The 25,956-nt window shown below is 41.4% G+C and overlaps 1 protein-coding gene across 3 annotated transcripts in view; it reads right to left on the bottom strand.

Annotated features, from left to right (window-relative positions):
* The window catches only part of LOC131219276 (pre-mRNA-splicing factor ATP-dependent RNA helicase DEAH1-like), a 95,767-nt gene that overhangs the window by 19,862 nt on the left and 49,949 nt on the right, over positions 1-25,956 (bottom strand). For 2 of the 3 annotated variants that reach the window (XM_058214337.1, XM_058214339.1), the window contains 8 exons: positions 21,221-21,284; positions 9,826-9,905; positions 9,577-9,668; positions 9,353-9,410; positions 9,152-9,209; positions 8,928-8,996; positions 8,640-8,708; positions 6,416-6,505 (listed from right to left, as the gene is read on the bottom strand). In XM_058214337.1, the coding sequence (XP_058070320.1) occupies positions 6,416-6,505; positions 8,640-8,708; positions 8,928-8,996; positions 9,152-9,209; positions 9,353-9,410; positions 9,577-9,668; positions 9,826-9,905; positions 21,221-21,284 (580 nt within the window). The remainder of the gene's footprint in view (positions 1-6,415; positions 6,506-8,639; positions 8,709-8,927; positions 8,997-9,151; positions 9,210-9,352; positions 9,411-9,576; positions 9,669-9,825; positions 9,906-21,220; positions 21,285-25,956) is intronic. The other variant, XM_058214338.1, reaches the window with a different exon arrangement.

The following is a 25,956-nucleotide window of genomic DNA, read 5'->3' as shown; positions in this document are numbered from 1 at the left end:
TTTATAATATAAATAAAAAATTAAAAAAAAAAAAAAAACAAATATTAGCATGATCCAAAACTTGTGGCCTATGAGAAGTTTTTGATCAATCACCATTGTTTTCTATGGTATGGTCCACTTGAGATTTTGATATGTTTCATATTTGGGATCAAGCTCTAAAATGATCTTAAAAAACAAATGGACGGTGTGGATATAGAATAACATCAAGGTGGGCCCCACGGTGAAGGCAGCACCGTGGTGGGTGAGGCCGGGGCCATATCTAATCCACTCCGGAAGCAAATTGGGTACTACCACCAACAGGACCTAGCTAGAGATGGACGGTCTAGTCAGTGACTTTGTGGGGTCCACCAAGATGTATATTTTTTATCCACGTCATCCATCGATTTTGAAAGATCATTTCAGGGCATGAGTCCAAAAAGGAGGTAGATGGAAGGCTCAAGTTGACGATAACACAAGAAGCAGTGAGGATGAAAATTTATTAGGGGCCACAGAAGTTTTGGATCAAGCTGATATTTATGTTTTCCCTTCATCCAAGTCCATGTGACCTTATGAATATGTTGGATGGAAAATAAACAACACGATGGGCGCTAGGAAGTTTTCAATGGTAAGAGTTCAATCCCCACTGCTTCTTGTAGTGTGGTCCACTTGAGCCTTCAATCTACCTCCTTTATGGGTTATTGCCCTAAAATGATGTGTCAAAATAGATGGATGGTGTGGATAAAAAATATACATCATGGTGGGCCACATCGACCCCAGACAGGACCATTCGTCTCTAGCTAGTTCCTGGTCAGGAAGCACCCGATTCGCATCCATCCGCTCCCCGTTTTCTCGATTTTGGATTCATCAACAACCCCTCTGTACGTTAGTGCTGCCAAAAACTTTATGGGCCCATCATGATGCATGTGTTTTATCTATGCAATCCATCCATTTTTCTAGCTCATTTTAGGGCATGAGCCCAAAAATGAGGTAGATTCAAATCTCAAGTGGACCACACCATAGGAAACAAGGGTGATTTTTTTATGAAGGATCAACAAAATTAATATTAAAGAGAAAAAGGGAATACAGGAAGAGCGGAGCCGCTAAGAAGGCAAGCCACCTATGCTCCTAAGAAAAGAAGATTACAGCCCTTGAGATGATCTACATTCATGGCCCATTCTATGATATACTGTTTAACTCTCTGAACTAAGGACTCCACCGATTTGGAGTCGTTTCTGAAGGATCTTCCATTTGTTTCTTCCCAAACTGACCACCAAATAGCCAGGAGGGCTATTCTCCAGATTGGAGTTTTTCGCTTGCCTAGGCTAACCCCATGCCACGCCTTTAGCAAACGACCTATTGAGTCAGGAAACGACCATTTGATGCCAAAGGGACTCAAGATTAGAGGCCAGATTTAGTTTATGTAGGAGCAATGAATAAACAAGTGATCAATTGTCTCTTCATCTGCCATGCAACAAATACATACGTTTGGGAGAATCATCCCCCTTTTCCTCAAGTTGTCTATCGTAAGGACCTTTTTCTTTCCTACTAGCCACCCAAAAAACGTTATCTTAGGATGGACGTAGTAGCTCCAAATCTGATTTGTCATAATTTCTTCTTAAATGGAGGAATTGCTGTCCAGACTTTTGAAAAATGATTTAACTGAGAACTCCCCTGATTTATCAGCCCTCCAAACTAGCCTGTCTTCACCCAATTGATCCGGCTTGCTTTTGGAGATTCGATCTAGGAGGGCCACATACTCTACAATCTCCCAATCCTGTAAATTCCTTCTGCATTCTAGGTTCCAAACCAAATTCCCACCAATGAAAGAACGACACTTGGCTACGTTAATATCTTGGTTTGGAACAATGCGGTAAATGTTCGGAAAGTCGCATTTCAGAGGAGCATCTCCCGACCATGTATCTTCCCAGAATCGGGTGTTTTCTCCGTTACCGATAGCGAAACTGATACCTTTGAGAACCTCCTTTTTTCATTGATAAAACACCCCTCCAAAGAGCCGAGGTCCTGTACAAGGAGGAATCTTTTGTCCACCATCCTCCCTTAGAACAACCATACTTGCTTTTGACTAGTTTGTTCCAGAGACTCCCACTTTCCCTCCCTAATCTCCACATCCACTTTTCTAAAAGGGTCCAGTTCATTGTCTTGAGAGCTTTAATCCCAACACCTCCTTCCATTCTACCAAGTGAAATTTATTTTTCTCCTCTTTCCCGTGCCAAAGAAAATCGCGTCTCTATTTCTCAAGGATAGCCAGAACCGAAGGAGGGCATCTGAATAGGGACATGAAGTATAACGGAAGATTTGATAACGCCAACTTAATAAGGGTGATGCACCCCCCAAAAGATAAGTATCTGCATTTCCATCTAGCGAGGTATTTCTCAAATCTGTCAATGACCTTGTCCCACATAGATTTTGGGGGCTTACCAATACACAACGAGAGACCAACGAAAGAGGTCGGAAAGCTGCCTATGGAACAATTAAAGAAATCAACACGGAACCTGATGTCTTCATGTTCCATGTTCACCCCATACATCTTGGTTTTAGCCATATTAACTCTCAAACCAGAAATTGCCTCAAAACATTGGATCCTCGTGCGCAGATTGCTCACCTTTTCCTTGTCTGCTTCGCTAAAGATCAGCATATCGTCCGCAAACTAAACATGAGATATCGGAGTGTCCATGCCCTTTACTCGTATACCGCTAAGAATGCCTTCTTCTTGGCCTTTGCTAAGCATTTTGGATCCTCCCCAACTATAAGGAAGAGGAAAGGCGACAGCGGATCCCCTTGACGAAGGCCCCTCAAGCTTTTGAAAAAGCCTTTTGGGGAACCGTTTAAAAGCACAGAGAAATGGGCCGACCCAATGCACTCCCCTATCCACCATTTCCATTTCTCACCAAAGCCCATTCGAGATAACATATACTGAAAGAAGGCCCAATCCACGTGGTCGTATGCCTTCTCAATATCAAGCTTGCATAGGATTCCCTTCGATTTGGATCTGTGGCTGGAATCTAGGCATTCAAACGCAATTAAGGCACTATCTATGATTTGTCTACCTGGAATGAAAGCACTCTGATTACCAGATATAATGTTCCCTATCACCTTCTTCAGCCAAGACACCAAGAATTTAGCCAGGATCTTATACGGCCCCCCAATCAGGCTTATCGGTCTAAATTCTTTGAAGGAAAAAAGCACCCGGAAATTTTGGGATTGATGTAATGAAAGATGCCCCAAGCCCTTTAGAAAGACGCCCTCTTTCGTAGAATTCGCTAAAAAACTCCATAATATCACACCGTAGATCTTCCCAGAAAATTTGGAAAAATAAGATTGGAAATCCATCAGGCCCTGGCGCCTCATCTCCTCCCAAAGCGTCCACCGCTGCCTTCACTTCATCCGAGGAAAAGGGGGACTCTAAATCTTTAGCATCGACTTTCGGCAGCCTGTCTATCTGCAATAGGTCTAGATAAGGTTTGTTCCAATCCTCTCCCTTGAGTAATTTGTTGAAAAAGCTCATTGCCTCTGCCTCAATTTGATCTTTATCTTCAATCCGAGTATCATTCACCTCTATACCACTGATCCTGTGGTATCTGTGACGGGCGCTGGCAATGCTGTGAAAGTACTTTGTGTTTTTATCCCCTTCACTGATCCACTTTGACCGCGAACGTTGTCTCCAAGCTATTTCATCTTCTAATACTCTAGCTGAAATATTTTTTATAATCTGGATTTTGTTTGTCAATTGATCTGAAGACATCGATCCTTCTTCCTCTCTAAGGTCGATATTTTGCACGTCAAATAATAATGCTTCCATTTCCTTCGCCCTTTATCCGATTCTTTTGCTCTCCATTGTTTGATCTTATCCTCCAGAAGCTTCAATTTGAAGCTCAACCTAAACCCTGCATAACCTTCCACTACAAAAGAAGCCCACCAGTCTTTTATAAGTTGCGAGAAACCTGTTATCTTTAGCCAAGAGATTTCAAATTTCAAAGGTTTTGGCCCCCAACTCTGATCTTCCGCTGTGAGAATCACCGGGCAATGGTCTGATGTGGTTCTCAGAAGGGCCGACTGGGATACACAAGGGAATGTCTCAGTCCAATCAGAGGATACCAAGAATCTGTCCAATCCACATAAGGTTAGCTTCACCCTCCCGTGTGTCCAGGTGAATCTAGAGCCGGATAGGGGAAGATCCACCAGCTCTTGTTCATTGATCCATGTGGAGAACAATCGCATCGCTGGAGTGACCTTGCTATCGTGGGACTTGTCTTCGGCATATCTTGTAACGTTGAAATCACCACATAAGCACCATGGGCCGCTGAATCTGCACCTAGTTGCACTTAGTTCCGCCCAAAATCGTTTTTGTTGTCTTCCGAGTTAGGTCCGTAGACTGAGGTGATGAGGCAGCAAAAATCGGAGGAGATGTTTTTCAGGATGATCAAAAGACAGAACTCTCCATTCCAACTATTCTGAAGGGACCAAACAGAAGATTTCCACGCCACTAGAATTCCTCCAATGTAACCTGTAGCATTCAACATGGCCCATTTAGCATCTTGGGCCTTCCAAAGGGAACCCATCAGCTGATCTAAGAAGTTTTGAACCTGTCTCCTGAAAACAAATCACATCTGGACTATTTCTCCCGCAAGTGTCTTTGAGCAGCCTTCTTTTCTGCTTCAACCCGACTCTTACATTCTGCGAGAGGATCTTCATAGTGAAACCAAACTGTCCCTTTGGCCTGCCTTCCCTGTTCCCGATATGAGACCAATGGATGAGATAAGAGTGGACGTGAGATTGTGGAGTTCCCTGTTGCTGCACGATCTAGAGGGGCGCCGTCTAGGAGATCTAGTTCCTGGAAGCGGTCGGCCTCGAGTCTCAACACATTGGAAAAGGGGGATGTAGTCTTCCGGGCAGTCCCCGAAAGATAGCCTTAAGGATCTTCCCACATGTTCAATGGCATCTCTGATCCATTTTTACCTTTGGATGACACCAATCAACCTAGCCCTCTAAATCTCTACATCCGCCTTTAACAACCGAATGTTCTCCGTCTCTACTGAAGCTCCTTCCGACCGAATCTACAAAGGCTCTGCTTCGATAAAACCTGTGGTGATGTCCTCCCGAAATAGAGTGGTCAGAGCTAGCTGAGACGAGCCGCTTCTGGGAGATAGGGAAGTGGACTGGATAGAGACTCCTGATAATCTGAATTCGATGACCGAGAATGAAGATCGGGGAAATCTTCGGCGTCCCACGTGAGAGGCATCGAACCTGTAGGGAGAGGAGCGTGGTTGAATGCCACCATTAAAAACTTCTTTGGGGCCACTAAAGTTATAGATCAGGCTGATATTTGTGTTTTCCCATAGTATATGTCTGTGACCTAATCAAGTTGGATGGCAACTAAACATTTTGGTGGGCCCTAGAAAGTTTTTAATGGTAAGCATTCAACCACCATTGTTTCACATGGTATGGTCCACCTGAGATTTGTATATGCTTCATTTTTGTACTAATGCCCTAAAATGAGCTGGCAAATGGATGGATAGCCTGGATAAAACACATACATCATGCTGGGGCCCACAAATCTTTTCCAGCACCGACCAGCAGGACGTGGAACCCAGAGGGTTACTGTCCTATCCTACTTAAACAGGGAGCGACCCAAGATGGTGCTGCCCTTACCGTGAGGCCCCACTTTGATGTATATATTCTACATCCACGTCATCCATCTGTTAGGCACTGAGACAAAAAAATCAGCCCGATCCACAACTTAACTGGGCATGTCTACAAGAACTACGTGGGCAGGAAAAGCATAGGTTTGCATGTGAATACCAGATGTTCAATCTAAGCCATTGATCAAGTGCCTTTAAAGTGGGGCTCAAATTGTATTCTAAATATTTTGAGATTGGAAGTTGTTCTCAAGAGAATTTTATTTTGTCAAACATATGATTTTAAAAAGGACCTCAATTTTTTCGAGAAAATGTTGATGATAAACAAACATGAGAAATTTTATTTCCTTTCCCATACTTTCTTGGAAACAAAGTTTCTCGGGAAATATAATTTCCTTTCCCACTCTTTCCGCAAATCCAAATAGGCCCTTAGCCTTCTCCCAGCAATCATGGGTAACATACATGCTAATATGTATACATAGGTTCTCTTATTTTTCCCATCAAATCCTCCTACATAGCATTGACAGTAAGAAGAAAGTATGAATAGCTTCAATGCATTCACTCAAAGAGAGGCGAAGGACCTTCGGCTAGAAGAAGATGGCCCTATCAGAACTGTATTCTTCTCCCTTTTCTTCCTTTTTTTTCCCCTTTTTTTAACCAGTGAAGAACAAATCACTCAATGGGATTGAGAGGACAGAAAAGAGTTGAACAATAAGAACAATCATGGCATATTTTTATTTGCTTTCTAAATATAAGCAGCACGAAAAAGATTATCATACCTTCCCTCGTTTTGTGTACCCAGCTTCATGAAGATACTGGGGTATCTGAGTAGTCTTTCCTGAACCAGTTTCTCCAACAATTACAAGAACCTGTGAAGGTGTGGAAGTATTGAAAAAGCACAGTAAGTAAGAGACATAACAATTGGAAAGATCGCTTCGAGTTTGATCTGCAATGTACTCAAAATGTACATTTTTCCAATGACAAGGAGTTATTGCACATGATAATTCTAAAGGTTAAAATAGAAAAAGCACACTGGCTTAACAAGATCAGAAAAATTAAGTCTCCTACTCAAACAGTGAGGAAAACCATTATGCATGTGAAGAAAGAAAAGAGTGACTGTGCGAGCCACTGAATCAGAAAACAGAGAATTTGAGAATATGCACGTAGCTTTTTATCCAACCCTGTTGAACCAAACAGAATATCTGAGTTTGACAAAGTCAAAAAGATGGTATTAAACTGCGGCATCATTTTATCTCAAGTTTTTCATGGATATGAGTACAGACCAAGGTTACCTGGATAGTGGGTCACTCTAGTACATGGTAAAGTGTACATGAGTATGCATGTATGTGCACGTGCACAACGATATTGTAATTTATAAATAAAATTATCAATGTTATTATTTTAGATCCTGCATGCCTAGCATTATGTTGTGTGCCTACCTATTGCATAAACCAAAGTGTAAATCCCTAGACTCCCAGCATAAATTAATATACGATTTAAGCAATGATAAGACCAGAGAATCAAAACTTCTCAGCAGGAAAGTAGTGATCCGGACTCCAATGAACCATAATCTGGTCCATGCAATTCGGAACGAAAAACATATGGGTTGGTGATCCAGGTAACATTGGCACAAACAATGATTATATAAGTGAACAAGGAATTTAATTCATGAGCAAACAGTTGAAACATATTGATCAGACTCAAAGAATCATATTTTAATCAAATGTCCCCCAATCAGTTTTGGACAAGTTGGAGAGGTTAAGGCGGGATTTTCAGAGGGACCAAGGAAAGAAATAGATTTCATCTGCTAACTTGGGATGAGGTTTGCATGCCAGGGAGGTGGGTGAGTATGAACAGGGCCTTGCTAGGGAAGTGGTTATGGAGATTTAGAACTGAAAAAGGGAGACTATGGCGGATTATAGTTAGCAAGTATGGGGTCGAAAAAAGGGGTCAGTGGGTAAAGACTTCTTCTCTTTATAGAGTTTCAAATCTGTGGAAACCTATTTCAAGAATGACTTTGAAATTTAAAGAGTGGGCTTCCTTCAATGTGGGAAAGGGAAGTCTGTGTTCACTTCTGAGAGGATATCTGGTGTGGAGGATCCACACTCCAAACAGAATTCCCCAGATTAGTTCCCCTCTTGTCGAAGAAGAACATCTCTGTGGTTCATTGCTACGAGATGTGCGACGGAGCAGTAGTCTAGACTCCTCTGGGTTGAAGGGATCTGTGGGATGAGGATGTGGGTGAACTCATTGGCCTCCTAGATTGGCAGCAGGGCTTCGCTCCATCTCCAAGGAAGAGGGACCATTATGACATCATAAATCGGGCCAATTCTCAGTTCGTTCCTTCTACAATCTGCTTACGCAGCCCCAAGCCACGGAGCTAAAGGGTATGCATGTTCTATTCTTGGCATTATGGAGCCCCTCCTAGAGTAACGACTTTTTTGTGGTTCGTGGGGAGAAAGTGGGTTCTCATGATCGACAATCTCCAAAGAAGAGCAATGATTCTTCCAAATGCATGTGTGATATGCGTGAGCAATGCGGAGTCAGTAAACCATCTATTCATCCATTGCCTTGTGGCCCATAAGGTGTGGGGAATCCATGTTAACTCTCTTCAATACCTCCTAGATATTGTCGAAATTGATTGTTGATTTCCTTTTGGCTTGGCACGATGGAGGGGGTCGGATGGGGGGGCGAGGTGCTTTGGAGGCTAGTCCGTAAGGTGTCTCTTGGGCAATTTGGAGGGAAAGTAACAACCGTTGCTTCCAAAATAACCGTGGTTTAGTGACGGATTTGGTGTAGAGGATCAAGGTGGTTGTGGTGAAATGGCTTCCATCTTGGGAGTTAAGGATGATTGTAATTTGGTTTCCTTTTTGCTTTTTAATTTGTTCCGTCTTAGCTTTTGTGTGGTGGGCTTTTTATTAAAATTGAATTGTGTCTCAAAAAAATAAAAAAATAAAAAATAATAACAGGAAACCTATAAATAAATAGAAGATTTTGACAAACCTGGTGATCATTAATGGCCTGGAGTAGTTCATCTCGATATGGATAGATTGGCAGTGTTTTCCTATCATCCTAAATGAAAACATAATGAAACGAGCAGGTAAGATAAATGAAAACATAAGGAGAAATGGCTGGAGCACCATTGGTATGTTAATAACAATAACAAATGCGTGCAATCCCATAAATCATGCACATACAATGTTTAGATTAGACAAATTCAAATGTATAGCACTAAACAGGAAATTTTGAGTAAAGCCATTCCATAATGCAAAAACTGTTGGAAATTCATACCTGAAGTTTCTGTAATGCTGATTTCCCGATCGAATCCTCAGCCGCGTCTCCTGGCAATTCATCTTCATACTGTTCGGGAAAAAAATATGTGCGCAATAATGAATTTTTCAGAAGATATCAGAAGAACATTATCATTCAAGGTAAACAAAAATTAAAAATTAAAAATAACAAAATAAAAAAAAATAAAAAAATAAAAGTAGCACAGGTGGTATTCCTTGACATACCTTGACACCATCCATCACAGATGCCTTTACAAACTCAATCTGGTCTTCAAACACATACCTACAATGAAGATAGTAATGAAAATAAGATGCAAGATTTTTGTGCATGCATGTATTGACTGGGAATCCCATTTCCTTATTAAGTGGCATTTGCTGTTTGAAACATAAAGAACAACCCATGCGTGGGAAACAATGATCACTTACTGATAATCATCCGATTTTTGGTTTTTATCTTTTGAACCGAACTTAAGGGTTGCTTTGCCTGTAAGAAGTTTAGAATTGAAAACATAAACTAATGAGAAAACATTGAGTTTATGCAACAAATCATGCATCAATAGAACTGAGCAAGTTAATTATGTCACAGTGATGAACGGTTAAATGTCAAAGCCCTGAAAAGGAGGTTCCAACGTATTGAGAATATAATATACCAATCTGATGCTCTTCCCATGCCTCTTGTTCCGCAAATGGATTCATCTTATCTCCAGCGCCAGTGTCCCTAGACAAGGCAAACAGCTTAAAACTTCCAGAAATGAAGTTCATATCCCTATCAGGAATGCCTGAGTATATAGAGAAATTGTGTGTGCATGTAGGGGTGGTGGTAGTCAAGTGTATTAGAGAAATTGTGTATGCATGTGGGGGAGGTGGTAGTCAAGTGTATCCACAAAAAGCAAGCAGACCTGTAGCGCTGCAATGCTGCAGCAAATCGCTTCTCCTGATTTACACCCCCATCTTGATCGTAGGCTTCAGGCATCCTGTACTGCACTTCAGAATGAATTTACGCTGGTTACCAATCATAGAATTGAGATAAAAGTGACAAGAATGAGAAATGTGGAGCCAGAAATAATGATTAAAGGAGGACAGACGGAAAATTAAATCAAAATAAAGAAATTTGCAAATGCTACCTACCATAAATGCCTTGTGGACTTTCCATGACTATATGAAATTGAATTGCCAATCATAGATAGATACCTCATGCAATTCTTTAACTCTGAAAGCAGGTCTATAATGGAAATGATGCACAAAGAACTAGAATGTGCCCAGTAGCAATCATCACATGAAAATAGACTGCATCATGCATCATTTGGCCTGGAAGGAGGCAATCAAGCATGTGCAATAAAGCTTATGCACATGCCACACACATGTCAGCATGGACAATAGGTCTGAGATCCAATCCATCCATCAGAAAGGAACCACTATATTGATGCCCTTGCCCAAGAATCAAGTTGATTAACTGGTCAGGGGGGCCACAGTTTGCAAAACAAATGTACGGCTCTGAAAATTTTGGCTAGAGTTTTCTCAACCATCCACCTGTTTCACATGCTGAGAAGACCAGATTTATTTTTGGGAAAAAATGTAGCAGGTCAGACCAACTGGATGGATGGATTGGATTTTGCAACGATGTGCCATGATGGCGCGTGTACATGAGATTTATTTCACACGCGAATGTGCTTAGCAAAGCTCATTATCATGGATTAAGATAGAAATGAACCCAACGATGTCAAAGAAAAGCAGTGTCTACCAAAATGGCCAATGGACTCAAGTACAACTTTAAACTTCAAAGAATGCAAATGAATTAGGAAATGCAATGGGACGGAAGAAAAACTAAGTAGAGCAATGATAAGATATTACATCTACAAGGAAACAAGAGAAATTATTTCTTGAGAGGGAAGAATCAATGCATGATTAGGCAACTGAATAATTATGATCATAGCAACACTATCAATTTTAATAGAAGCATGCTGTGGAATATTGAGATATAAGGAAATCTAATAGATGTATAAATTTTTCTTTTCCTGTTGACCTATATTTTCAGCCACATATAGAAACTAAAGCTTGCGAGGATTCCTCATGCAGCAAGATTAAGGAGAAGTTGATGAATCTATAATCTCCCCAACTGGAAGACATGACATGCTCCATAGTTAACCCAGAAAGGATCACATTTTCAACTTTCTATGTCAACCATAGTTTGATGGGGACATCCTGCCTGCACGCGCACGCACACCACCCCCCCTACGCACGTACGTACAAAGGAGGACCCCACCGTCGATCTGGCTCAATGACGACGTCCAGGGAGGGCCTCCTAGTTAGAAGACGAAGTTTTGATTCAAAAGAGTGGTCCCGATAGTTAAGAAAAGCCCATCATGGGATCTCATGGCCCACTAGTCGGATTGATTTCATGAACGCTTTAGATTTCTTTGATTAGTTTTTATTTTGGTTTACTTCATCGCCAAGTAATAAGTTGCGCACATGGCACGAGTTTTGAGATATAGGGTTTTCCTACAAATAGGCACTCCTTGTAGTTCTTTTTTTTTCATTGAAGTTGAATAAAAATTCCTGCGTGGTATTTCTGCTCTCTAAGTTTCTGAGTTGTGGAAAAATTAAAGTGGGTGCGAAGCCCTCCCTTTTTGAAGGGCTGACATTAAAGTAAGTGCGAAGCCCTCCCTTTTCGAAGGGTTAACTACCGTGGTGCGAAGCCACATTTATCCCCATCCACCCCTCCATCTTATTTCATCATTCCCACAATCATCTTCGCGCCCAATCCGTTTGTTTTGCAACTGTTCATCCCTCCACAATCAGTTTTCAGAATCTGGCCCTACCGGAGGGCTGAAACTTCGACGGAGCACCATGCCTAGACCACAGCCCAGATCAACGTGAGATTTGGAGGTTTTGCAGCCCCAGCCTGGCCGACCAGGGCCAAGAAGCCGAATTGGGAAGGCAAGCCTTCATTGCACGTGCGGCCAGCCTCGAGGCACTATCTGCACGGGGAAGCTATTTCTGGGTCAGGTTTTTCTCTTGTTTTCCTCTTTTCATCCCTAATTTATAAACTCTAACCCTAGATTGCCCTAAATCCCTAATTTCTCTCTCTTTTCTCACCCTAGGGTTCCTTGATTTGAAATTGGTGAATGCCTTGGATTAGGGATTGAGTGTCATGCATGTGTGGATAATTTCTATTTCCCTTTGAGTATTGTTTGGTTCATAATTTTTATTGATCTATCCCTAACGTGTGTAGGCCTGGACCCACATGGACTCCCCTTCATTGAATATTTGGACTTTTGTGTAGGATGTGGAATTTGTGTAATTGTTTATGAACTATGCAATCTTAAATCTGAAATCTTGCACATCATATCTGAATTTCATATCTTGCATCAAATTTGGTATCAGAGCCTAGGGTTCTTATAAAGGAATGCATTACATGTTTAGGGTGTAGTTGTTTATGTCCATTACGCATCAATTCTCATCATATATGACTGTTTAGAGGTCCATAAACCCTAACATAAGCTGCTGAAATTTTCTATTATCCCTTTATTTAGATTATTTTAGAAATTAACGTAGCTTTCTATTTCTAAGTTTAGAAACTTTCCTTTTCTGTTTTTAGAAACTAATTTTAAAAAAAAACTTTCTTAATCTGTTTTTAGAAACTAATTTCTTTTCTTTTTTCTTTTTTAGAAACTAGTTTACTTTCTTTTTAGAAACTAACAGAAACTTTTTTTTTTTAAGAAACTAGGTTGTTTTTTTTTTTTAGAAACATTTCCAATTTGATTTTTAGAACTTTTCGAATTTGTTTTTAGAAACTTTCCTTTTTCGTTTTTAGAAACTAGGTTATTTCTTAATAATAATAAAATATTAAAAAAATATATTTAAAAAAAAAAAAAAAAACATGGAGCAACTGCTAGAGTCACTAAATAAACTATCACAGCAGATTGAGTCTTTGGGTAAGCGCTTGGATATGGACCAATGCTTTGCACAACTTGATGTGCGCATACCCAACTAAAGGCCTCCGCCAGGACAAACCCCAACCATTGGGGTAGATATCCAATCTCAGGTAGGTGGCCAGGAGGATAGACCAATGAATGGAGTTGGCCAAGGAGTCAGTCAGGGGCATGCACCCGTACACCCACCCCAAGAGGGACATCAAAACCACTATTTTGAGGAATACAACATGTGCGGCCTTGAGGCTGGAGAGAGTGCACCAGAGGCTAGTGTAAAGTTACCCACTGAGGCCATTCTGGTAGTGAATGAGTTTCGTGATGTCTGTCCTGATGATCGACCGGATGAGTCTCCCCCTAAGAGGGATATAGAGCACACCAGAACATAGGACACCGTAATACCTACAGCCGAGTTTGCGTTTAATAGTTCTGTCGATAGGTCCACAGGTCTCAGTCCTTATGAAGTCGTTACTGGTTATAAACCTGAGAAGCCTATTGATCTTGTCCCTATGTCACTGTCCCATAAGCCGTCAGAGCCTGCAGAGTCTTTTATGCATCACATTCATTTATGGCATCAAGAAATCAGGCACAAGATCACTACTAGTAATGAACATTACAAATTTTCTGCAGACCAGCATAAATGTTTCAAGGAATTCAATGTAAGGGACTCTATGATGGTCCACATCAGGCCCAAGCGGTATCCTCCAAGGGCCGTTCGTAAGTTACACACGCGTAGCGCTGGACCCTTGAAACTTATAAAACGAAACGGTCACAATGCGTATGTGGCAAATCTTCCACCCTCCATGAGAATTAGTTCCACATTCAATGTGTAGGATCTAGTTGCATTTCAAGGGGCGATTGATGCATTGTCCAGCCTTTCGCCTAACCATCCTGATTCCCAAAACCTTTTCCTTGATCCATGGCCCCCTCCCGACCCATCTTCGCAGTCTCTACCTCCCATACCTACCATTCTCGACCCATTTTCCCAGCCTCTACGTCCCATACCTACCCATCCCGGTCCATTTTTCCAACCTCTACCTCCCATACCTAATCCTTCCGACCCATTTTCCAAGCCTCTATGTCCCATACCTACCCATCCCGGCCCATTTTTCCAATCTCTACCTCCCATACCTACTCTTCCCGACCTTTCTACCCAGCTTCTACCTCCCATACCTAGCCTTCACACACCCAGAGAGGAAATAGAGGATATCCTGGACCATCAGATAGTTTCAACGTCGAACGGCGGGTTTCAGAAGTACCCGGTTAGATGGAAGTCACGCTCAGCTTCAAACAGCACGTGGCTCATTGAGGAGGAGCTTTAGAGACTTGATCCTGACATCCTAGAGCGATTCAGGAATTTTATTTCACCAGTAGAAAAATCTTCACAGCTGAGGACATCCCGCCCACACGCACACCACCCCCCTACGCATGTACGTACGAAGGAGGGCCCCAACGTCGATCTGGCTCGAGAACGACGTCCAGGGAGGGCCTCCTAGTTAGAAGACGAAGTTTTAATTCAAAAGAGTGGGCCCGATAGTCAAGAAAAGACCATCATGGGATCTCACGATCGTGGCCCACTAGTCAGATTGATTTCATATTTTAGGTTTTGAGTATTTATGTTATTTAGAACATGATGAACGCTTTAGATTTCTTTGATTAATTTTTATTTTGGTTTACTTCATCGCCAAGTAATAGGCTGCGCACATGACGCGAGTTTTGGGGTATAGGGTTTTCGTATAAATAGGCACCCCTTGTAGTTCTTTTTTTCATTGAAGTCAAATAAAAATTCCTGCGTTGTTTTTTTGTTCTCCGAGTTTCTGAGTTGTGGAAAAATTAATGTGGATGCAAAGCCCTCCCTTTTCGAAGGGCTAAGATTAAAGTGGGTTCAAAGTCCTCCATTTTCTAAGGGTTAACTACCGTGGTGCGAAGCCACATTTATCCCCATCTGCCCCTGCATCTATCTTATTTCATCCTTCCCACAATCATCTTCGCACCCAATCCATTTGTTTTGCAACTATTCATCCCTCCACAGCCAGTTTTCAGAATCTAGCCATGCAGGAGGGCTGAAACTTCAACGGAGCACCACGCGTAGACCACAGCCCGGATCTACATGAGATTTGGAGGTTTTGCAGCCCCAGCCTGGCCGACCAGGGCCAAGAAGCCGAATTGGGAAGGTGGGCCTTCATCGCACGTGCGGTCAGCCCATCTGCGCACGTACATCCGCCCCTTTGCACCGTCTACACGCAGGAGCTATTTCTGAGTCAAGTTTTTCTCTTATTTTCCTCTTTTCATCCCTAATTTTATAAACCCTAACAATAGATTGCCATAAATCCCTAATTTCTATCTCTTTTCTCACCCTAGGGTTTCTTGATTTGAAATTGGTGAATTCCTTGGATTAGGGATTGATTGTTATGCATGTGTGGATGATTTCTATTTCCCTTTGAGTATTGTTTGGTTCATAATTTTTATTGATCCAGCCCTAACGTATGTAGGCCTGGACCCACATAGATTCCCCTTAATTGAATATTTGGACTTTTGTGTGGGAAGTGGAATTTGTGTAATTGTTTATGAACTATGTGATCTTAAATCTTAAATCTTGCACATCATATCTGAATTTCATGTCCTGCATCAAATTTGGTATCAGAGCCTAGGGTTCTTATAGGGGAATGTATTACATGTTTAGGGTGTAGTTGTTTATGTCCATTACGCATCAATTCTCATCATATATGACTGTTTAGAGGTCCATAAACCATGACATAAGATGCTGAAATTTTCTGTTATCCCCTTATTTGGATTATTTTAGAAATTAACATAGCTTTCTATTTCTAGGTCTAGAAACTTTCCTTTTCTGTTTTTAGAAACTAAATTTTAAAAAAAACTTTCTTAATCTGTTTTTAGAAACTAATTTCCTTTCCTTTTTCTTTTTTATAAACTAGTTTACTTTCCTTTTTCTTTTTTTTTAGAAACTAACTTACTTTCTATTTTTAGAAACTAGGTTGTTTTTTTGTAGAAACTTTCCTAATTTGTTTTTTAAAAACTTTTCCAAATTGTTTTTAGAAACTTTCCTTTTTCGTTTTTAGAAACTAGGTTATTTCTTAATAATTTCAAAAAAAAAACATGGAGTAACTGCTAGAGTCACTAAATAAACTGTCCCAGCAGATTGAGTCTTTAGGTAAGCGCTTGTATATGGACCAATGCTATGAACAACTTGATGTGCGCATTACCCAACTAAAGGCCTCCGCCGGGACAAACCCCACCATTGGGGTAGATGTCCAATATCAAGTAGGTGGCTAGGAGAATAGACCAATGAATGGAGTTGGCCAAGGAGTCAATCAGGGGCATGCACCCACCCCAGGAGGGACATCAAGACCACTATTTTGAGGGGTGCAACATGTGCGGCCTTGTGGCTGGAGAGAGTGCACCAGAGGCTAGTATAGAGTTACCCACTAAGGCCACTCCAGTAGTGGATGGGTTTCGTGATGTCTGTCTTAATGATCTATCGAATGAGTCTCCTCCTAAGAGAGATATAGAGCACACCAGAACATGGGACACCGTAATACCTACAGCCGAGTTTATGTTTAATAGTTCTGTCGATAGGTCCACAGGTCTCAGTCCTTATGAAGTCGTTACTAGTTATAAACTTGAGAAACCTATTGATCTTGTCCCTATGTCACTGTCCCATAAGCCGCCAGAGCCTGCAGAGTCTTTTGTGCATCACATTCATTCATGACATCAAGAAATTAGGCACAAGATCACTACTAGTAATGAACATTACAAATTTTCTGCAGACCAGCATAAATGTTTCGAGGAATTTGATGCGAGGGACTCTGTGATGGTGCGCATCAGGCCCGAGTGGTATCCTCCGGGAGCCGTTCGTAAGTTACATGCACGTAGCGTTGGACCCTTCAAATTTATAAAACGAAATGGTCTCAATGCATATGTGGCAAATCTTCCACCCTCCATGAGAATTAGTTCCACATTCAATGTGGAGGATCGAGTTGCATTTCAAGGGACCATTGATGCATTGTCCAGCCTTTCGCCTAACCGTCTTGTTAATGCCAAAGAAGGGCAGAAGTTGGCAAATGTGCGTGAACAGTCATGCCATAAATAAAATAACCGTCAAGTACCGCTTCCCAATACCTCGACTCGATGATATGCTCGACATGTTGGCTGGTTCCAAAGTCTTTTCTTAGATCGACTTGAGATGCAGCTACCACCAAATATAGATCAGACATGGGGATGACTGGAAGACAGCATTTAAAACAAAGGATGGGCTCCACGAATAGTTGGTTATGCCTTTCAGATTGACCAATGCTCCTAGCACCATGTGAGTCATAACTCAGGCATTAAGGCAATGGCGGCATTACCTCATTAGCAAAGAATTTATTCTTTACTCTGACCATGAAGCGCTCAAGTATCTCAATTCCCAGAAGAACTTAAGTCTCATAGGCATGACAAATGGAGTGCTTATCTCCAAGAATTCACCTTTGTGTTGAAACATAGGTCGGGTGTTGAGAACAAAGCAGTTGGTGCATCGAGTAGACAAGCCCACTTGTTGACAACAATGTCAATGGAAGTGATCAGCTCCGACCAAATGAAGCGAGATTACAAGGGCGATGGTGATTTTGGCAGATTTATGCCGACTTTCATACCGGGCAGCAAGCGAGTCACCCAAAGTTCAATGTGCATGATAAGTATCTCTTCTTTAGAACTCGTCTATGTATGCCCGACACTTCTCTACGGGAGCATGTGGTGCGAGAATTACACCCGGGTGGCCTAGGCGGTCATTTTGGGCGTGACATCCATAAAGAGTGGTGGGGACATCACGCGCACACGCACCTCCCTTCCCCCCCCCTCTCATACGTACGCACGCAAGGAGGGCCCCGCCATTGATCTGGATCGATGACAGCGTCCAGGGTGGGCCTCCTAGTTAGAGGACTGCGTTTTGGTTCATTGGAATGGGCTTAATAATCATGTAAAGTCCACCATGGGTTCTCATGATAGTGGCCCACTATTCTAATTAATATAGTACTTTAGGTTTTGCTTATTATTGTTATTAGGAATATTATGAACAGTTTAGATTGTTTTGATTAGTCATTATTTTTTATTACTTCGTTTCTAAGTAATAGGTTGCGCAAATGGCGCAAGTTTTGGGGTATAGGATTTTATTATAAATAGGCACCCCTTGTAGTCTTTTTGATTCATTGAAAATTAATAAAATTCTGCATTTTTCTGCTCCTCTAAATTCCTGAGTTGTTGAGATTCAATTGGGTGTGAAACCCTCCCTTCCCCGAAGGGCTGACTACCGTGGTGCGAAGCCACACCTATCACGATTTGCCCCCACCTTCTTACATCCATATTTCTCCCCCTACAATCATCTACGCTTCAAATCCATCCTCTATTGCAGCCGTTTTTCTCTCTACAGCAGATTTCCAGAATCTAGCTCTATAGGAGGGCTGAAACTTCGGCGGAGCACCACGCACAAACCGTGCAACGGAACGAGCTGATATTTGGGGGTTTTAGAGTCCACTCCAAGCCGACCAGGGCCAAGCTGGCCTTTTTCTGAATAGTGGGCCCCACACACGTGCGGCCGAGATTACACGCACGTGCGTCTGGGCCATTACTACTGTCCACACATGCGGTACTTCTCTGGTTCGTCTCTCTTCTCTCTTTCACTCCTCTTTCATCCAAAATCCCTAAACCTAACCCTAAATTATTCAAATCCTCAATTTTATGCCCTTTCTTCAACCTTAGGGTTTCCCGAATTGAAATTTCTAAATCCCTTGGATTGGGGGAATTATTTCTATGCATGTGTGGATGAATTTACCCTCCTTTGATTCTTGTTTGGTTTATAATTTCGATTGATCTGGCCCTAGCATGTGTAAGCCTGGATCCGCATAAGTTTCCCCTAGATTGAGTGTTTGAACTTTTGTGTGGGATGTGGAATTTTGTGTAATTGTTTCTAAACTTGTGTGATCTAAAGCCTGAAAATCTTGCACATCATATTTGAATTTCATGTCCTGCATCAAAGAGATAAGGAGGATAGCAACCAACAATGAAAGAAATAAGGCACATACTGATTTGCATCGACGCTTTATGGAATTCAAGAACGGTGACAAAGTGATGTGCATCTCCATCCAGAAAGGTTTCCTAAGAGGAAATATCAAAAGCTTCACTTGAGGAGTGCAAACCCTTTCAAGGTATTGAAGAAAATCAACGCTAATGCTTATGTTTTGGAGTTGCCAGAAGATTTGCAAATCAACCCAACATTCAATGTTGAAGACTTGACCATTTATCATGGCGACCATAAAGATGAAGAATATAAGAGCAAGCCATAAGTTTGCCTCACGTACCTACTGCAAGCGAAGAGATTGAAGATGTGTACAACAATAAATTGGTGTCTACTAAGGACAAAAGACATCACAAGTTACTTGTCGAATGGAAGGGTAGACCAGCTTCCAATTGCACGTGGATTACAGCTTCCGATTTTTAGCGTCTTGATCCGGATTTGTACGAGAGATACCAAGTTGTTAATTCACCGGAGTCAAGTTTTTCCAAGCCGGGGAGGGATGATGAGGACCTCAAAGTCTATAGAAGGATAAGCACGGCTAGGGTGGGGCCCACGAGTCTTCTCGAGGCCCCACAGGTCAATCGACCACTCTTGCAAGCCAAAATAGGTGGTGCGGGTGGGCCCCCTTGTGGCCGACAGCGCACACGCGCCTTTTTCCTCAGGAAATGTTATTGCGGGGGTATTTTCCTGATAGTTCTTTTATAGGGGGTATTTTTGTAATATGTATTTTAAGTCAATCAGCCAGGGGGATCTTTATTTAAGGGTTTTTCTTGGAGAAAAAGGCAAATGCATTGTAAGTTGATTTTCTTTGAGGAAAGAACTTCTCTCTGGAAGAGATGCTAACTCCTCTTCCTTGTCTTGGTGCTGACTTTAAGACCACCACCGATGTTGATTCCGGTGAGATCTATCCCTTCTCCTTCTCTAATCCCCCATTCTAATTTCCCACCCTCTTCTTCTTCTATTCTAATCTTCACATCTTCTCCCTAAACCTTTAAATCTCCGTTCTTTCTCTATATTATCTTTATTCTCGTTGCCCATCCTCTATTAAAAGAAGTGGTTCAGTCAAAGAGGCACTGGGAAAGATTAAGGTGGAGGTGATTGGTTCAACTTTCTTCCTGCAAACCGTTGATGGTTGTAATATCTCTTCCTTTTTAGGGATGTAATCTGGTTCGGCTTTCTTTTTGTGTTCTTTTCCCGCCTAGCTTGTGCTTGCGTGGACTTTCTTAATAAAAAATTTATCACTCTTCAAAAAATTTATAATAATAATGATGAGAGGGAAGAGAGACAAATGAATAAAAAGGGAGCACCTAATGACGTACGAGTTCCGGATGAATTTCGAGGGATGCGATGGTGGATCCCCTGTGGGTTGTTGATCAAATTAGTGTCCCATGTGGTCCTATTGATCAAATTGGTGGGCCCTTGTGGTCTTCTGATCAGATCAAAGGGCCCTCTAAGACCTTTAACTAACATTAGTGGACCCTAGCCCTATTGTAGTTGTCAATGGCCTCTGTGGAGCCTCAGGTCCTTATTGTTGCAATTGTCATTAGCCTTAATAAGGTATAGAGCCATGTTTGACCCAAGAGTTCCTTAACCTAACCTCTTAAGGGGTTTTATGACCTCTTTTAGTTTACCGTTGGTAATCATAAAAGGGGTATATGAAATAATTATGCAATGGTACATTCAAGGAAGTATGTGCCCTAAAGTTGCCAGTATATTTATGACTGCTACCCCATCAGTAAAAACCCAATATGGGACAATAACTTAAATTCTGCAAATTCATTTAAAAAAATGCAATCATTATGCAATCAATACAATGAAAGTTTGACTTGTTCCCATCTCCCTCTGCAAATCTTAATAACATGGATCCCAGACTATCAATGAATTCATAGAAACATAGGGACAACTCACGTAGGTAGACCCAACAGTTTTCACATTACAAAGGGGATTACATAGAGCGTGTCGTGTGATGAGCATGATACAAGAAAATTTTCCATTGAAAATGCTACTTTTACAAATGATTTAACAGGTCTAGGACTCCAGAATGACAACGAATACACACTGACCAGTCCAGAACCGGTTGTTGCTCTAATCATATCCAGAGGAACTAAATTAGCAATCCACCGCTACTAATGCAACTACCTAAAGAAAATAACACCAATTCCCACATATGCACAAAAGAATAGAAAATAGAACGAGTCAACAGTACTTTCCTAAAAGCAGTTCCTCCAAAACTAACAGAATGAAGTAGGGGAATATCAAAATGAACCAGTTCATTCCATACTAAAAGAAATTTACCTCATTAATATCATCCACCTCTTCTAACCTCTTCTTTGCAAGCTCATATATTTCTTTCTTGTACCTGCAAATAAAAATTCCATGAGAGGTGTGTCAATAATCCATAATTAACAGTTTCAGACCTTTCTTTTCTAAATGACAAAATGTGCCAACACCAGCCACATGATAGGACTATCTTTGGTGTAGAGAAAACAAATCTTCTCGTGGTTTCCACAATACCCACAAGCAATTTCACCAAACAAAAAGGAGAAAACCATAGATTTAGGACAAACTTTCAGTTACGTATGATGAAGAATTTTTTAAAATAATAATAATAAATAAAAATCAACAATCCCAGGGAGGGGGTTCCTGTTTGGACCTTTGTCTACACTCTTGATTCTTGACTGCTTGCACATGAAGAAAAGAAACCCTCATTTTGTAGAAAATGAAACTTTCATTTCAAAAGAGAAGGCTACAACAATGGGATTGAATCCCTGGCACAACCAGCCAACCTCTTCCTTGAGGTTAAACATGGTGTGATTAACGTCTAAAGAAACTAAGAAACACAACATGTTTGCCCAAGTGGCAAGATCCCTAGTTTTGCCAACAATAAGCCCAAATTCCAAGGCACAGTAGCTTTGTATGGCACCCAACTCACAGCATTCAATTGCCAGTCCTCCGCCGATAACGTGCCCTGGTAAGAATTAGTGAAGATCTAGAGACCCTCACAAAGCACCTTGGACATGGCTATCGTCACCCTACCCAACCGAGCAGGTACAAGCAAATTTGACAGTCCAATGTTCATCTGCCCCCAACCACGAAGGCTTCCTAGAACCTCGCAAGCAACCCTTAGAAAGGAAACCTTATCCTATCATGGAAGAAAGAAACTCCTAAACTTATTCAAACCCTAATTGCAGAAAGTGTATGGTTAAGTGAGAGCATATTTGGGTGTGAGAGCAGGAAAAGTCATTTCCAGAATGTTAGGAAGTGCAAAAGCCTCAAAATCATGACTCTAAAGCAGCAATAGCAACAGGAGCGGCACCCTCGCTATTAGTTTCCTAAAACTAAGATTCATACCCCAACCCTCTATTAACTTGGAAAGGAAATAAATAAACCAACTTTGAAACAAAATTGCAACAATTTAACAATGGTTAGTTCCCATAACCAACTCGGACCTATAGTTGCACATAGTGTGTAGGAAAGTGGCAACAGTTGAAAAGTAGCAAGGAAGCCACAATAGATGCAGGGGCAAGAGTGAGGAATTGTCTGCTTCAAAATGTTAGCAAGCATAAATAGCTAGGAAGAGGGACAGAAAGTGCAGTTCCAAAGCGTGATACGAAGAGAGAGTGGCACCAAGGTAGAAGGTTTTTTTTTTTTTTTTAAGGTAATGGTAATTTTATTAAGCAACTGCCAAACAGGCGACAAAGAATACACAACAACCAAACCCCACCATTACAAAGGAAAAACTGAACCCCCCAAAACATCAAAAAAAAAAAAAAAAGAAGGGTAAAGACCACACGTTCTCCCCACCATTACACATACCCCATTCCAAAACAAAACACTTAGCCCTCACTCTTACCCTCTTAAAACTGTGGCCAACAGTGGTGAAGCATCTCCCATTTCTCTCCTCCCAGGTTATCCATAGACCCGCCATCAAACACAACCGCCATGAACCCTTCCTCTCCATCCCAACCTCCACACCATGCCAAGCCATAAAAATAAATAATAAATAAATAAATATCCTAGCTGAATTGGGCATTACCAAACAGATACCAAAGATAGTGAAAAAACTATTCCAAACCTGATGAGCAAAGGGACAACGAAGGAAATGGTTGACCGATTCAAGGTTAGCACCGCACATCAAGCAGACATTGAGTAAGATCATCCCTACTTCTAAAGGTACAATCAGAACCCTTTCCATACCCACTAGCCAAACAAAAGCAACAATTTTCGGAAGGGCACCATGGGACCACACATGCTTGATGTTCATGAATACTCCATCCATCTCTAACTTGTAGAGCATTCTGTAGAGCGACCTAACAAAGAATTTCCCTAATTTATCCCTTCTCCACACCATACAATCCTTTTCCCCATTATTTGGCCGATACAAGTGGATAAGGTTAAGTGAAACCAATTCAATAACATCATCATCTAACAGGAATAACCGGCACGGAGGAAACCACACCATACTGTTATTGCACATCGATGCACACTACGCAACCGTAATGTTACAATTTGGAGACAATCGGACAATTTTTGGAAACAACTCCTGCAACAGCGAATCTCCAACTCACACATCTTCCCATAAATGAATCCTTTCCCTGTCGCCAAGGCTAAAACCAGCTGCTTCAAAAAATCCTACCTTAACTAAGAGGATCCCTTTCCAAATCACCAAGGCTCTATACAAACATGATTTCTTAGTGCACGGAGGAAACCACACCATATTTAGACATTATCGTAACCCTTCATAAAGCATCTTCTTCCGACCCAACCCTCCATAACCACTTGGCCAGGGGCACTCTATTGATCACCTCCAAATCCTTGTTTCTAGCCCCTAGGTAATTATAAGGCTTGCACACCTCTTCCCAATTTAATAAATGAAATTTGGAGACTCCTTCTGCCCCTTTCCAAAGGAAGTCAAGACGCAATCTACCCACTCTCCCGAGAACTAATTTCGGACACCAATAAAGTGATATAAAATAGATCGGTAAATTTGGAAGTTATGCTTAATTAGAGTTATGCAGCCACCAAGGGATAAATACCGACACTTCCATAGAGCTAACTTCCTTTCAACCCTTTCCACTATTACATCCCACAAATGTTTCGTCAACTTGCCAATACATAATGGTAACCCCATATATGTGCAAGTAAAAGAACTCGCCTCACACCCAAAGACCCTGCTAGCCAACATCAAAAGATCCTCCCTCAGTAGGTGAACTCCTAATGTAACACTTCTAACAATGTTCACTTTCAACCTGAAAATCGCTTCAAAACATCGAATAATCATCCTCTGATTTTCCACCTTGACCTCATCAGCCTCACCAAACAAAAGAGTGTCATTTGCAAACTGAAGATGAGAAACCAAAGGGCGCATTCTATCTACATAGAAGCCCCGAAAGAGATCATTTGTTGCCCACGTTCAAGCATTCTGCTAAGTGCCTCGACTACCACTACAAATAGGAGAGGGAATAAGGGATCTCCTTGCCTCAAACCTCTCAAGCTACGGAAAAAACTTTTCGGCGATCCAATAACCAATACTGAGAATCTGGCAAATCTGATACACTCCTTTTAGCCAACCTCTCCATTTCGCCCTACAACCAATTCCCATAGCTTCTCCTTAAGCCTAGCGTCAATACACTCATGGGCTATCAGGGCACAATCCAAAATTTGTTGACCTTCAACGAAAGCACCTTGGAACTTGGAGATTACACCTGGTAGCAATCATTCTAAGTCTAGTCACAACTTGCAAGAATTTTATACACTTTCGATTGAGTTGATGGGTCTATAACCCTTTAGATTTTCTGCTCTCGAAACCATGAGAATCAACGCAATGAATGAAGCCCCTATTTGTTTCGAGATCTTTCCTCAGTTATGAAATTCTCCCACAAACGCCATCACATCCCCTTTCACATTTTCCCAAAAAACCTGGAAAAAAAAATGCTATAGGGAATCCATTCGACCCCGGTGCTTTATCTCTTTCCAAAGAGTCCACAACTTCCTTTACTTTTGCTTTTAAAAAAAAAACTCCACCTCTAGCAAATCTGCTTCCATCCCTGACATGCTTTGGAAGTGCAAGTTATCCAAAATTAGCCTTTTCCACCCTTCCCTAATCAACAACTCTTCGTAAAACTGTACTTCCCTCTCACATATCTTTTCTTTCTCTTACATCATTTCCCCATCTACTACAATGCTACTAAAATTGTTACATCTTGCTCGAGCACTCGCAATGCTATGAAAAAATCTTGTGTTCTTATCGCCCTCCTTTAACCAATTAGCCCGTGATCTTTGCTTCCATTTAATATTTTCCTCCTTGATACGGCTTGCATATTCTTGCCCAAGATTTCTACGAAGGATTTTTCCTTACATGGATAAAACCATATCCTCAGTTTAAATGTCGAGCTCATGGATTTTATGTAGGATTTCCTCTGTTTCCCCCTCCCATTTACCCAAACCCTCCCTTTTCCAATTTAAAATTTTTGTTTCAATAGCCTCAATTTCCGGCTCAGTCTAAACCCCAAAAAGCCTTCCATTTCAAATGAAGCCCACCAGTCCCTAACTAAAACCATGAATCCCTCTACCTCCAATCGTAATAATTCAAATATAAATAGTTTTGGACCCCAATTATCCTCTAGTTTCAACAAAATTGGGCAATGGTCTAAGACAAGCTTCTGCAAGCCATGTCGAGAAACAAGCAGAAACCTTTCCACCCAGATGGGAGAACAAAAACCTATCAATCCTTTTCATCATTGATCAGTCCTAACCATCAGACAAAGTATACTCCACCCAATCCTTCTAAAATCTCATAGCTAAAATATTTGCTAGAATCTTGTAAAGCCTTCCAATTAAACCGATAGCTTGAAAGTCCTTTAAATCTTCCATGCCTTCTTTTTGACTTCTTCCTAGACTTCTTCCTCCACTATTGGCCTTTCAATCCAAGCAACCTCTACCTCCACAACTTGGCAAATGCTAAGTTATCTAACCTAGGGTGCTTCCACCCAACGGTTGACAGAAGGTAGGAGAAGAACTTAACAATGGCT

This window comes from Magnolia sinica, chromosome 11, assembly GCF_029962835.1.
Source record: "Magnolia sinica isolate HGM2019 chromosome 11, MsV1, whole genome shotgun sequence".
NCBI lineage: Eukaryota > Viridiplantae > Streptophyta > Magnoliopsida > Magnoliales > Magnoliaceae > Magnolia > Magnolia sinica.
This window is presented reverse-complemented; position numbering and strand designations above follow the sequence as displayed.